The sequence below is a fragment of the Lacerta agilis genome, chromosome 13 (assembly GCF_009819535.1).
Source record: "Lacerta agilis isolate rLacAgi1 chromosome 13, rLacAgi1.pri, whole genome shotgun sequence".
NCBI classification, from domain to species: Eukaryota; Metazoa; Chordata; class Lepidosauria; order Squamata; family Lacertidae; genus Lacerta; species Lacerta agilis.
This window is the reverse complement of record NC_046324.1, coordinates 19684254-19698510: the sequence shown is the minus strand read 5'-3', so window position 1 is coordinate 19698510 and position 14257 is coordinate 19684254. Positions and strand designations below refer to the sequence as shown.

Here is a 14257-nt window from a genome sequence, read left to right as displayed (position 1 = left end):
ATACTACTGGGGCATCATCTACATATAAAAAAAATCTTAAACTAACCAACATAAATTTCTTAATATACATGTAGTACCTCAAAAAGATATGATTGTTTTAGTTAGTGCCATCACTTGCTTCTACCATTGCATATTACCCTCTTGAGAGATACTATCAATTTAAATACGACCCATTTATTACAAGCATAATCCAAAGCATATCTGTCCAAAAATCTAAATACTCTACTTCTATTTAATAAAGCTGACTGAAAATCCGGTAAAATCTGTATTTTTCCTTCTGATAAACACTTTGTCCATTGTAACTAAGAATTACAGTTGCTACTTTCACTTTACAGCTGATTAATTGAAACATTTCTGATTTAGTCATCTCTCAATTTACGAGTTTGTTATTTTTATTTAAATAACTTTTTAAAAAACCAAAACTTCAAAAGTAGCTTACATATTAGAACATCAAACAATATATAAAAAGATGGCAGCCCAGCATTTTAAATAATTTCTGAAATGGAAGAAATTTAGGAACAGTGTTAATCAAGGAAAGTAATTCATAAAACCACAGTTATAAAGGGGAAAGCAGCAATTTTGTAAGACAAGTATTTGGTAAGGGCTATAGCTCAGAAGAAGAGCATCTCCTTTACATATGGAAAGTCTTTCATTCAATCCTTGGCATTTTGAGATTGGACTCAGAATGTTCCTAGTCTGAAACCCTGGAGAACAGCTGCTAGTCAATGTAGACAATACTGCACTGAACTTGATGGACTGGAGGTCTGTCTCTACATCAGGCAGCTTCCTATGTGTTAAGCCCAAATGCCTTCCTAAAGAGCCATTTTTTAAAACCAACCACATAAAATCAAAGTATTGGAGTCGCACTTCATAGTTCCACGTGGTGGGTGCCAGTTTGGAAAAGACCCTGCTCATGATAGCTGCCTATTATACCTCATGAGGTGAGAACTTTGGAGTGAGGACTCATGTTGAATTGGGCACATTGAAAGGAACATATGGAATTCCCACTGTATCTTTATGTTGCAGTTATGCATAATCATATAAAATCATAAGCTGCTTTTATTTTAAATCTAAAACTCCCCCTAATCATAAATTACTGAATATATCAAATATTTTAATCTCAACCATTTTTCAGCTTGAGCACATCCTAATGCTTTTTGCTAATGCACTTGAGGAACACTATCCCCAAAATCATTCTCTCTTTGAACTAAACTATCCAATTTATCACCAAGTTCTTTAAAGTTATATACATAAACATGTACTTTATTCATTGATGTTTTTAATCTACTTTTTTGACACTCTTAGATTTCTCAGTATATTCTTTCAATTCTTCTTTGTGTGTCTATCTTCTGACAGTTTGAATTCCTTCATTGAAGAATTTCTTTTCTTACCTCGAGAGACTATATTGGGATCTCTTACCCAAATAATTTTCTCAGAAATTTTTGGAGCCATATCCACAAAAGTATCAAATCAACTTTGAATAATTCACTCCCAAATATAGTAGCAGGACAATCTTAACTATAAATCTTTCATTTCATCCATCCCACAGACAGAATCAGTATCATATCAATTTGTTTCAGAGTTCTTTTTCAAATAATCACTTTTCAATTCCTCCCAATCATATCTCGCATAATATATATTGTGCATCTCCCGTATACAAGAAAATTGTAGAAAATGAAGTGCATAATGTTGTATCAATGCTGGACAGTTTGTAAACTATAAACATTTTTCAGCTAAATACTATATTTCACTATCCCTTACATACTATAATTTATATTGCAACAAATCCATATAAAAAAGAACATTCAAATTCCAAATCCTTATTAGTTGAGAAAATAACAGTCACAAAATCAAATTGGAATTTAGTTTGTAGTAATGTTTTCGACATGCATTTCCGAAAAAGTTAACGTTCCAAATAGTCAGAATTCTCAGACTTTGCTGAACAGTGTTATGAAATGGTCGCAACTTTTTATGATCTAAGTCACTTGTACTGGTGAGGTATACAAAATACACACCTGGAAGTGAGTCGCTGTGGCTGGTCTATGTTGGAAATGGAACTTGTTAGCTGCCCCCTCCCCCCTGGAAAAGGTGGGCAGGCTCACCTGACAGCAGCTGCAGTTTTTGGAGTACCCAGCTTGACAGTTCTCAGTTTCTGTCTCTTTGAAGTAGTATTGCATTCACTGAACTTGAGCCCTTGGGATAGGATGGGTTATAAATGTTTGCTTAAATCAGGCTTTTAACTGTTGCCTGTACCAAAGGAACAGACAGCTGCTGCCTATACTTCTGGAATAAAACTTACTAATAAGAGCCTTCATTAAATTTGATGGTTCAAACATGTGCCATCATTGGAAGCAGACAGAGAAGGGTTAATGAAATTAGTTTTGATACCATTGTATTTCTGAATGTGCTAGCTTTGGAAGTCTTTTAATTGTCATGTTTAATCTCCCTTTTAATGTTTCCAAACTTGGCAGAGGTTCTGCACTTAGTACCACCTCTTAATCATCGTCAGATAGAGCTTGATTTGTTGCCTTCTTCACTTGTATTGCTTTTGCCTGATTACTAATAACATTTTACATTTGCCAAATGAAGGTTCCCTGGTGTTGGTCTATAATCCTCCCCTCCCCTCCCTTTTTCATTCAAATGCAACCAAGAATGAGTAAGTTCTCTAGACACCAAGAGCCAATAGATGTGGCAACTGGTGCTTAACACTGGAAATGTCTATTGTTAGCACATTCCCAGGAAATGCTCTTCAGCTTATCAGGGGGAAATGTCAAGACGCTTAATAATCAGCTCTTAAGGAATTCTGCCCTAAGTGTGGATTGTCTGCCAACCCCCTTCCATTTTATTCAGGAGATCTGTTGCAGATTTGGATGTGAGATGTTTCTCTATAGGCTACAGTCAGTGTTCAACTTTCGATGTACACTTGTGAATGCTGATGTGACAATCCGATTCAAGTGTTATGAATGTCTGAACACTATTGAGATAATACTATTTGAGTTTCCTGAACTGTAGTTGTTAGCAATCACTGTAGTATGTCTAGAAAAGGAGAAAAACTCAATCTCCCCCCCCCCTCATATTCATGAAATATCTGTGGGATTTTCAGTCTTCACCTGTAAATACCATAAATTTATGTGAATATAAAATCATGCACTAGTGGTTAAAAGCAAATGTATATATGGTTAAGTTTGAGTTGGCAATGCTTTTTTTATTTCTGTGCATCTCATTCTGCAGTTAGCTTAAACTTTGTTCTGGGTCAACTCTGGAAGGGAGCAACTCAGTGTTAGAGCATAGTAATAGTTAGTTGGCATGCAAAAGATTCAAGGTTCATTCTGGCATCCTTAAAAGGCTATTGGGTAGCAAGGTTGGGAAAGACTTCTGCTTGAGACCTGTTGCTAATTGTTTTTAACTTGGATAGTTTAGTTGAAACCTGACATTTAACTGAACATACACAAAACCAGTTTCTGGGTCTATACATTTAGCTGTTCTGCTTCATAGTGATTGTGAGAGTTTCTGCTTGTTTGTTTCAGCTTTCAATTACCTTTTAATGATGGCATATTCTTTTTATCTCCTTTTCAGGGCAGCCACGGAATTTACAAGATCTATGCCGAATTAAAATCCGCCAGTGTATAGGCCTTCAAAACCTCAAACTACTTGATGAACTACCAATTGCCAAGGTTATGAAAGACTACTTAAAACACAAATTTGACGATATCTGACATTTTTGCAAAAACGTTGGACGATAAGCAAGATTAGTTTATATTCCAGATACCTTTCAAAGGCTGGTCACCTTGCACAACGTATATCCTATGCAATTTCTGATTTTTTTGTTTTCCCCGAGAAGTCAGAAGGCAGGTATACAATTTCTTTGGGAGGGGGGTGTTTTATACCAAATGCTAGAAGGTCTTACTTTTTATTATTTCTTGGTCCAAGTTTACAAGATCCAAGCTCTCTATACAACTTTACGATTGTAGTTTGGTTTCCCCAAACCCCCTCCACAGGGGTGAGTATCTTATTCTTTTATTTTTAAAACACTTAAACTTGCAGCTTTGAAATAAAGACAGAATGTTAGTTGTTCAAAGGGATCCTTCCCCTACCCCAATGTAGCATGTGTAATACTGTGAGATGGCTGAGTGAATGCTAAACAAAGTAAAGGTGGGAGACTTAAGGGAGTAATCCACAACACACTGCTGTTGTATAGTCTCTGTTCCATGGGGAATCCCAGGCAGGACCCTCTGAAATGAAGGATCTACATAGCAGCAGTGCTTACTGGATTAAGCCCACTAGCATTGCTCCCGTGCCAAGGACCAATATGGGTATCCGCTTATTCCTCATAAGGAGTCCTGACAGTTGATTGGATTCCATATGGTCACTATTTTCTACCCATAAGGTGCTTTTCTCAGAATCATGGCTCAGGCTTGTAACTAGAGTGTTCAGAGTTTACTATAAACACGATAGCTCTTTGGAAACATTGCCACCTTCATTGTTTTTTTTTCTTCCTTTTTCTTAAAAAAAAATACAAGTTGGATCTTTAACATAATAATTGTAGTTCCGATGTCCATATGTCTTATCCTTCCTTTGATGCCAGTATGTTCACTGCTGTTTGTAATTAGGTTTTACACTGCTCAGATGCCTCTGTGGTCTCTCTATTTCTTTTTTTATAAAAAACATTAACGGAAAACTAATCTAATTTCAAAGCTGATGCATCCTGTTTCTCATATGCAATAATTTTTTCCCCGATTTATATTTTCTCCATCACACATGTGACTCACACACATTCCTACCCTGGTCTCAATATGATGTTCGTTACTTATTGGAATTGCTGCTTGCTTATTGGGATATATATAGATATTTTTGTTACCCCTCCCAAATTTCAAAGGCATCTAGTTTGGACTGTTGTGGCTCACTTCTGAGCTCGCTTCTTCCTCCCCACCCCTCACCCCCATGCAAGAGGCTAATCTGTGGTATTCTTAAAACCAGAATCTGGCCTAGCAATTGGGTTTCCATATTTTTAAAAGGGCTCCATAGCCTGGAACCTGTTGTGTTTTCAGCTTGCTTGATGTTAATTAGGACTTTGGGCTGATTCACCAAACCCTTAATTGGTTCTTATGGGCTGTGATGTAAATACAGCATCTCAAAATACCTTTGCTGACAGGCAGATCTGTGTAAAATTTACCATAAATCTGTAGGTCACAGGTCTAAAGGGGAACCTTGTGTGAACGATTAAGTTCCATAAGTATGTTGAAGCATAAATAATTGGCCATACCCATAGAAAACTTAGCCGCAGCACCTGGACCTTTTTATTTTGAAGATTCTATATATAACTCCACTGTAATGAGACTTTCTCACTAGGAAGATGATAAGCTTCTGAGCACAAATCTAAATCTGCAAGAACCCAGCCTGTGCTTTTTAGGCTGAAACTGGCACATGTTTAATTATGGCACAGGTTACTAGTGATACCGTGGGTAAAGCCTGCAGTTTGATAGGAGTTGAGATTACAAAGGAAATGAGTTTATAAAAGTTATCCTCTATATGTCAGTGGCTTTAGCATCCTGAGATTTGAGATTCCATCTGAGATTCAACATAGATTGCACTTGGGGAACATTATTAGTTCTCTCTGCAGTTTGCAATCACTTTCCCACCACTCATTTCTTGAAGGGGAACAGAAGTCAGTAATTTAGGATCAATAGAGCTATGTAATCGATGGTATATGACTGCAGCATTAATTTCCATTCTCATAAGCATCAATCCTGTTGTTGTCAATCAATTACAAGGAACTAAGGTAGTAAAGGACAACTTTTTGCTCAGCAAGCACTGACTTAGAGTACAAGGTATTTCCTCCCAACACACATACATCCCCCCTCCCTTATCAAGATTCTACTTGAGAGGAATATATGTGTTTGTTTTTAAAAAAATGAATTTCAATGCCCAACTAGTACATCATTCTATTCTATTCTATTCTATTCTATTCTATTCTATTCTATTTAGTTTGCCCTTAATTGGAACAGCATTCAAGCTACGTATGCTTCATCAGATGGTCTTTAGTGAATACAAGGGTTTTGCAAGTCTGGACAACAAGGTCCCTGTTTCTTGTAATAAGGAGCTAGGAGTAACTCATCTGTTTTGATCTTCATGGAAATGTTCACAAAAGCCTCCCAATCTCTTCTAATTTTTATGTTCTTTGGTATCTTAAGGCCCCAACCCAGTTTACTGGAGATTCAGGCTTTGATCAGTTTGGTTGACTTTCTTAAAGTGATGGTGCGTTCTTACCAGCCTAGTAGTCTTTACTGGTTCAGGGATCAATTGTAAGGTGAATTTTATTCTGTCTTGCTGCTGTGACTTCAAAAAATATATATAAAATGTATTGCTGATAACAAAAGTGCTATTTAATGAAATGTATAATTCCATTTATTTATTTGTTTGAGGTTTGTTTTCGTGTCTCTCCCCCTGCCCCAATGTTTTAATAATTGACACACTTTGAATGAAGTACATCTTAGGCCATAAAGTAAAATTCCCTTAATCCTACTGTGTTATCCATTATTTCAGTAAAGCCATTTGACTAGCTGATGGCAAAGTGGGGAGGGATAACCTTCGGTCCCAGTTCCTAAGAAAATCAAGCCTTTGACTTATTAACTGGGTAGTTGGTCGTCTTTCTCTTTTTTTTTTTTAAAGTACAGGAGATTCCATAGCATATGCACCATGTTGAATGGGGGCCAAAGGGCAGAATGTGCATTGTGCATATCTCCATGCAAGCCCAACTGGATGAGGGGTTATACAGCCTGAAAGATTTGTACCTCTTTGAGCAAACATAACTTCTTTTTGAGAAGAGAATCAGAATGAAATGATGTTGATGTATTTTGGTTTTACCACTAAAAAAATGATGGAAGCTTTCCATTAAATGTTTTGGCTTAAATTCCAAAAAAGAAAAAAAGATAAGAGCATTTATCCCACTTCTTTCATATTTAACATTTTTATATAGCTTTTTTTAAAAAAACAAAACCACAAATTGGCAAACACACCAAAGAAATGGACAAGATGAAGATCATTAGCAAACCACAAACCTCATTCTTTTAAAAACAAAACCATAGTTTTGTAAATATTTCTGTTTATAAATGTACAGCAGAGTAAGAGTCTGTTTTTTAGATTATTTAATTACCATATTTCTAATCTATTTACAATATTAGAGACCATATTTGTAAATTCCCAAGGCTTCTGTTACATTTTTCATTTTTGGCTTATTTCATAATTCATGATAGGAACAATCTGCCCTCATAGGGACAGCATGAAGACACAGCATTTTGTATTTGTTGGTTTTGGTACTTCATACACACAAAGATGCCCAGTGTGGGAGTAACTGTGGCTCCCTGCAAGTGTTGGTTTGCAAATTAGAAGCCAGCTACATGAACAAGTTTTTCCTTCTCTAAGCACAAACTCTCTCCCATCACCCCCATTCAGTTTAATTCTATACCTGCACCAGTGCTAACCAGGATTCCTCTTGTCTGTGTCAAATCCTGGTTAAGATGGCATCCTTATTTTAGCATTAACCACAATGCAGGTGCAATGTTTAAACCAGTTAAAGCTGACACCAGACAGGAGAAGGAAATAATCCCTGATAAGAGAAGGACCCCACATTCCTTAAGCAAAGCCATGTTTACAAATCATGGTTTACCCTACAGAGAGCCAGCATTTCATTTGCACCAGCCTCAAGTGATTGAGAATACAGTCCACTGGGAACGTTGCCTACAGAAGCACACTTGAAGCAAATTGGTGGTTCTGGTCTGTGGCAAGCTCCGGTTCCTCTCAGCGGAGCTTGAGATGGAGACCTTTGCTGCGGATTTTATGTCAGGTTTTAATGAAGGGTGGGCTAATGAAATCTGAAATCCCAGTCTAACTCAATACGGTCAGTTTGTTGCAAACTTCACTGTGAGAAGGATGATGTACCATTTTGCCCGCCATTATTATCTTCCATGCAGTTCTTTGTGTTAGCAGCATCGTAACATATTTTGTTCTTCCTTTTGTAATGTAAGGTTTTGCGTTGGGTCATTTTGAATTAAAATAATTATCAAATTCTTTTAAATCTGCTTCATTTCTTTAAAAAAAAAACCCATTCAAAAGTTTTTATTCTTTATATTGCAATGGTTGAGGAGGATTGCCTCAGTAGCTGCCTTCTGTAAATATTGTACTTGAAGTACGACCATCAGTTCCTGGACTTAGCTCTTTCCCTGGCTGTTGAAATTGTGTACTTCTCAGACCTGGAATTTAGTGATCGCCTCTGGGGGGAAAAAACTAGGATGGATGGATTTAAACCATAGTAATTTACCGTATATCAGCAATTTAAATTACCAAGCAGAAAGTCTACGTCAAGTAATCAATTAAAATCCAAATTCTCCATTTATTATTAGATATTTTCTAAATAAAATTGCACACCAAGGTTCCTGTTACCATAAAAAATGATCTAAAACTTTCAGAGGGTACACTATACATTTCCTAAGTATAGTCTAAAAGAAATGCTTATTTTTAGATTAGATTTACTCTGTTAATGGGAAGAACTGGATGACTGTAGCACTGTTACAGCACTGCATCACTGTAAATGTATTTAATGAAAATAAACATATGTGGGGTATATAACTGCCTTGCCCACCCCCCACTGCAAAACATCAATCTCATTCAGACACAAGGACAGGTGGTCCTTAGTGGAGGCAGACCATGAGATGGAAGGTAACTGTCAATGGTTTTGGGCTGATGCTTGGTTATAAATTGGGGTGAGGGGAGCCTATATCCCAAGTGCAGCCTCAGGGACATGCTCAACTGTCCTGCAACCCTCCATCACAGCAATTAGGCTTGGAAAAGGTATCCCACTGGAGCAATAGGGAGACTGTTTTTCAAGCCGAATTGCTTCCAGAGTGGGGGGGATCTTTGTGTATATTGCAGCTGGGGTAGGACGTATTAATGTCGTACCCTGCAGTCTCTGTGAGGATCTCCCCTTTCTCCTCGCAATTAGAATTGGGGAAATCTCAAATGCTTTTTCAAGCCTAATATAGGGTGGGGGAGGAAGGTATGTGTGGTGTGATAAGTTGTGATGTGTATGAATGGAAGTTTGTGTTATATGTGTATGAGAGTGGGTTACTCCACCCACACTGGCCCTTCCCACAGCTGGTATGTGACCTCTTCCAGAAGGTTACCAATGAGGTAATCATAAATATTTACTGACTCTGGGCTAATTGGAGTTTGGCATGAAATAAGAGTAAAATTTCACATGATGATCAATCACTGGGCTAACTTGCCAGTCCCTGGTCCAGATAACAAGCCATATATTCATGAACTATTGGGAGGTGTAATGACTGATGATTATGATGTATCCCTAGTTTACTAATAAAAGTAGCATCTCATAAGTGGGTCATCTTATATTTGCATTAAGTGCAGATTGCATTTAACATCAATTTATTCTGAAAGCAAACTCATAACTGAATCTTTTAAAAAGAAATCTGGTTTATTTATCCACCCTGTACAAAAGTGAGAATTGACTCAGGGGAACAGTATATAAACACATCTGGTATTATAAAACCTGTTCTTATGCAAGCTGTCTTGTCCTAGCAGGGAGCTCTCTGTATCCCATGGCAATGCTTTAGCAATGATGAACCATTTTTGTTTGTATCTTAAGAATCTGAAAGAGCCAGCTATGCTTCTCCCAGTGGCAGATAGAAAGTTTGCATTTAGCTCAGAAATGGAAAACATGTGGCTCTCCAGATGTTGTTGGACTCGCAAATCTCATCAGCCCCAGCAAGCCTTGCTCAATGGTCACAGATTATGGGAGCTGTAGAGCCACAGGTTTCCCATCCCCTAGCCGTAGGAGTGTTGATGTTGACTGACAAATGGTGATCCCCTCTTCTGCAGCTTTTGGCCTGGACAAAGAGTCGCCTGGGAAGGCTTGCTATCCTAGTCAAAGAGCATACGAGTGCTGCTTTTGATGCAGCAGGTGCTCTGTCATTCTGACAGAACCATTGTGGGTGGGCAGGGGAGGAATCATAGGCTTCAAGTTGGGCATCCTTGATTGGCCTTGATACCACTAATTACCGGTAACACTTGTCCTGTCTTGTCCTGGACTACCAAAAGGTGAGATGCTGTTTTGCTTTGTCTCAAATGTCCTACGTCCCTTCTTCCTGCTTACACTTTATCTAGCACTTGTTACACACACAAACACACACCCCTCCCTCTATCTTCACTTGAATTTTCTGCATTAATTCTAAAGCAGCACTGATCTCAGCTCCACCACTATTCCAACTTCTCTATGACATCTTTGTTGACTTTGTTAGCATAAGCAAGAGGATATTGTTGGCTCTTCCCATTCATACTTGAAACTCACTTAAGAGTTTCTAATATGGTTTTTGTTCCCATCTCTCCCCCTGCCCACCACCTAGGATATGTTGTTGGGCTCTGACATCAAGTTAACAGTAGAATGCAGAGGATTTAATACTACCACAAGGCCAGCTTCACCTAGTAGTTCTTGTTTTTTAATAAAAAAAATGCATACCTCAAGTGGACAATGTGCTACCCTAAGGCTGCTTGTTGGGCTTGGCCTAATTTCAACAGCTCTCTGCAAATGATTACCATATTTTTCTGTCTATTAGACACCCCCATGTATAAGACACCCCCTATTTTGGGGGACTCAGATTTAAGAAAATGGGAGGAGATGGCCCCGTGTATAAGACTCCCCCTAATTTTTGACATTTTTTAACAAACAAACAAAAAACACCTAGTCTTATACACAGAAAAATACAGTAGTTCAAACATCTAGTACATGGACAGGGGACATATTTTGCTCTGGATCAAGGACTGCATGGGCTCACTTGACATTCCACCTATCAGTCACATGATTGACTGGTAGGTGGGACAAATTACCTGTCCCAAGTTGGTTAGCAAGGTGGGTCCATATAAAGATCCCTGGAGAAACCCGTAGTGACTTTTAAAACCATGCTCTAAAACAGGGTATCCCAAACTTGTGTCTCCAGCTGTTTTTGGGCTACAACTCCCATCATCCTTAGCTAGCAGGGCCGGTCGTCAGGGATGGTGAGAATTGTAGTCCTACAATAGCTGGAGATCCACGTTTGGAAAACCCGGCTCTAAAAGTTGAAACTGCCATATCAGTAATCCAGAATTCTCTGGGACAGATAGCGTGCACTGAATATCTTTTAACAGCATCCAACTGGAAAGCAAAGCAAAATACTTAAAAGTGAGGATGGACAGAGAGACAGGGGAACTGTGCTCAAGTGAGCTGTACAAATGTACTCTTGCCAGGTTTCAATAGGTTTTTTCTTCTTCCATTGGCAGTGCTTTTGGTGAATATGGACTGCTAAACTGTATTGGGCTAAAAACTATGTCCCAGTTTATGTATAATGTTTCCTGTGTCTGCAGAATAATTAATGGTGCATGTTATTGTTTACAGAAATTATTCTCTGCAAGCTGTTGGTGAAAAGAAATTTATACAGGGCATAGCGCATTCTTTCCATAAATATGTTTGACTAGGAGCATAGGGAGCTGCCTTATATGGAGTCATTGGTCCATCTAGCTTAGTATTTTCCATGATGACTGACAGTAGCTTTCTGGGGTTTCAGACAGGGATCTCTCCCAGCCCTCCCTGGAGATTGAATTTATCAATTTATCATATTAAGAAGTGAATTAACTTGCTTACTTAGCAAAATTTTAAAAAGACTTTGACCAGAAAGAAGAATTAAAACCAATTACTCTAAAAGATATGCCTTAGAACTCATAGGGGAAAACACTGGGATAACCAGCCTCTTATAATCAACACGTTTAAGTCTAATTAATGCATGAAGGGGTTAACACCATAGAGTAAGCTGTCCTGCCAAGCTTAGCTAGGTCACTCCCCCTCAGCTTGAGAGATTGATCAAGCTTATTGTTGTATACCAGTCTACTTAAGCTCAGTGTTGAGTTCCCCCCCCACTCCCTCCCCCCCCAAAACCCCACACAAGTCTGCTAATACAGTTCTAGTACTTCTTCCCTCACAGATTTTCTGCTTACTTAGTATGTGCTAATTAGCAGATGCTGGAAACAAAGAGGTTGGACTGTGTATCCATGACTGTGCTTTGAGTAAACTGACACTTAAAGGTAAAGGTACCCCTGACCGTTAGGTCCAGTCGTGGACGACTCGGATTGTGGTGCTCATCTTGCTCTATAGGCTGAGTGAGCCGGCATTTGCCCACAGACAGCTTCCGAGTCATGTGGCCAGCATGACTAAGCCGCTTCTGGTGAACCAGAGCAGTGCACGGAAACACTGTTTACCTTCCCGCCAGAGCGGTACCTATTTATCTACTTGCACTGGTGTGTTTTCAAACTGCTTGGTTGGCAGGAGCTGGGACTGAGCAATGGGAGCTCACCCCATCGTGGGGATTTGAACTGCCGACCTTCCAATCGGCAAGCCCTAGGCTCTGTGCTTTAGACCACAGTGCCACCCGCTTGACCTAAATTAGGCTTGACCTAATTTGGCCACAGTTTCTCTTCCAGACAAATAATGAGACCCCCAACGCCTCTAGCCTGCCTTGTGCTCTTGAATGTGTGGAGCTGGTAAGTGGCCTTGGCAGGCTTCCTGGGCATAAGTGAGGGCATTGCATATGTACATTGCATTTGTATAGATGTTGATTTTCCATAACAAATAGCTTGCAGGTTCCATCAGATCAGCCAAACCTCCTGCTTTCATTTGCACTCAACACCTTTGCCTTCCTTTCTGACTCCCAGGCACTGATTTTGGGCAAGATTACATCCATTTTGGGTGAGATTCTGCCTGAAATCAGACATGATGTTGCGAAGTGCACAATATGTGAGATCTCAGTCAAAATCGGCACAATCTTCCAAAAATCAGTGCCAATGGTGCTGCTGCTTCTCTCCCAGTGGTGGATGCGGTAGGGCATGTGGCAGCAACAGAGCAGGATGTGGCAGCAGGAGCAGGTAGGTGGTGGTGGAAGCAGCAGCAGGGCAGAGTGGCACTTTCCGTTTTGCCTCAGGTGGCGAAATGGGATGCGCTGCCCCTGGTTACTTGGACAGTTTACATGAAACACTTTGAATACCTGAGATGCACTATATAAAATGCTAAATATGAAATACCAGTTTGAGGGAGTCTGGTGCAACTCCAGTTGCAAGCCACAAATGCCAGTTTCAAAGCAGAGATGGGTTGGGTATGTCACATTGATTTTTTTAGTACACACTATTAAAACATTGTAGTCTGTGTGTAGGGCTGGTCTGCTAAATAGGCTTGCTTTGGAAGTCGTCCTCATGGCAGGCACACAAAACCCCCAGTCTGTATACAGTACCACACAATAGGGATATTTATCCAGTTTTACAGAGAAGTTTAAACGTTGTGACACTGCTTTTCACTTGCTTGATCTCCCGTCAGTGAAACTCATTGTAATGACTGCTGTCGTCTAGGCTCTGTCTGGGTATAATGCCTGACCATTAAAAACAAAAATAAAAAACCCAATTCATATCAGGAGCATTACTAATCAAGTATGCCTTGTGAAAGATGAGCTATTTTATCTGCCAAATAGATTCTGCCAACGCATCGCAACAGGCCTTTGGCTGTGTGGTCTGGTTTTGATTTGGTTGTTTGCTTCCTTCAAACTTCTAAAGCATCTACACATTTCAGGGGGGAAGGCATAGAATCATAGAGCTGGAAGGTATCTCAGAGGTCAACTAATCCAATCCCTCAGTGGTGCAGGAAATCCACCTCTATAGCCTTCCTGATAGGTGCCCATTTAGCCTGTTTGCACTCTGCATACATTACTGTTTACTCTGACCCCAGTGCATCCAGCTGCTGCTGTTTGAAACCAAGTGAATTGTTGGCATTGTGGTGATATTTGTTGAAGGAGCGATAGAAGGCATCACATGTGATGGGTACAATGAGAACTGGCCACAAGGGGCATCTTAGAATCTGGAAGCAATTGGCTTGCAGGGGCATAAAGGATGTGGTTAGAGATATATTGGGAAATTCAGAATGGTAAGACTGAGCTACATTTGGAAGAGGAGACACCCAGTGGAAATGATGGAGTGTTTATACAGAAGAAATTGGGGTGATTGTTGTTTGGGTTTTTTGTTGGTTTTTTTTGCATGAATTGGTGCTTATAGATATTGAATCAAAGGGATGGTTATACTTACAGCTCTACATTCCAGTTACTTGTGTCAAAGGGGCCGCCTGGATCAACAATTTAATTAACCACTTTCAAAGCACCTTAATATGTCAATTCCTGGA

General features: G+C 39.3%; 1 protein-coding gene across 6 annotated transcripts in view; it reads left to right on the top strand.

Annotated features, from left to right (window-relative positions):
* ASB7 (ankyrin repeat and SOCS box containing 7) overlaps positions 1-5900 on the top strand; it is a 38880-nt gene extending 32980 nt beyond the window's left edge. For all 6 annotated transcript variants that reach the window (XM_033166474.1, XM_033166473.1, XM_033166471.1 and 3 more), the window contains one exon: positions 3577-5900. In XM_033166474.1, coding sequence (XP_033022365.1) covers positions 3577-3716 — 140 coding nt within the window. In that variant the 3' untranslated portion in view covers positions 3717-5900. The remainder of the gene's footprint in view (positions 1-3576) is intronic.
* The last annotated feature ends 8357 nt before the right edge of the window (positions 5901-14257 follow it).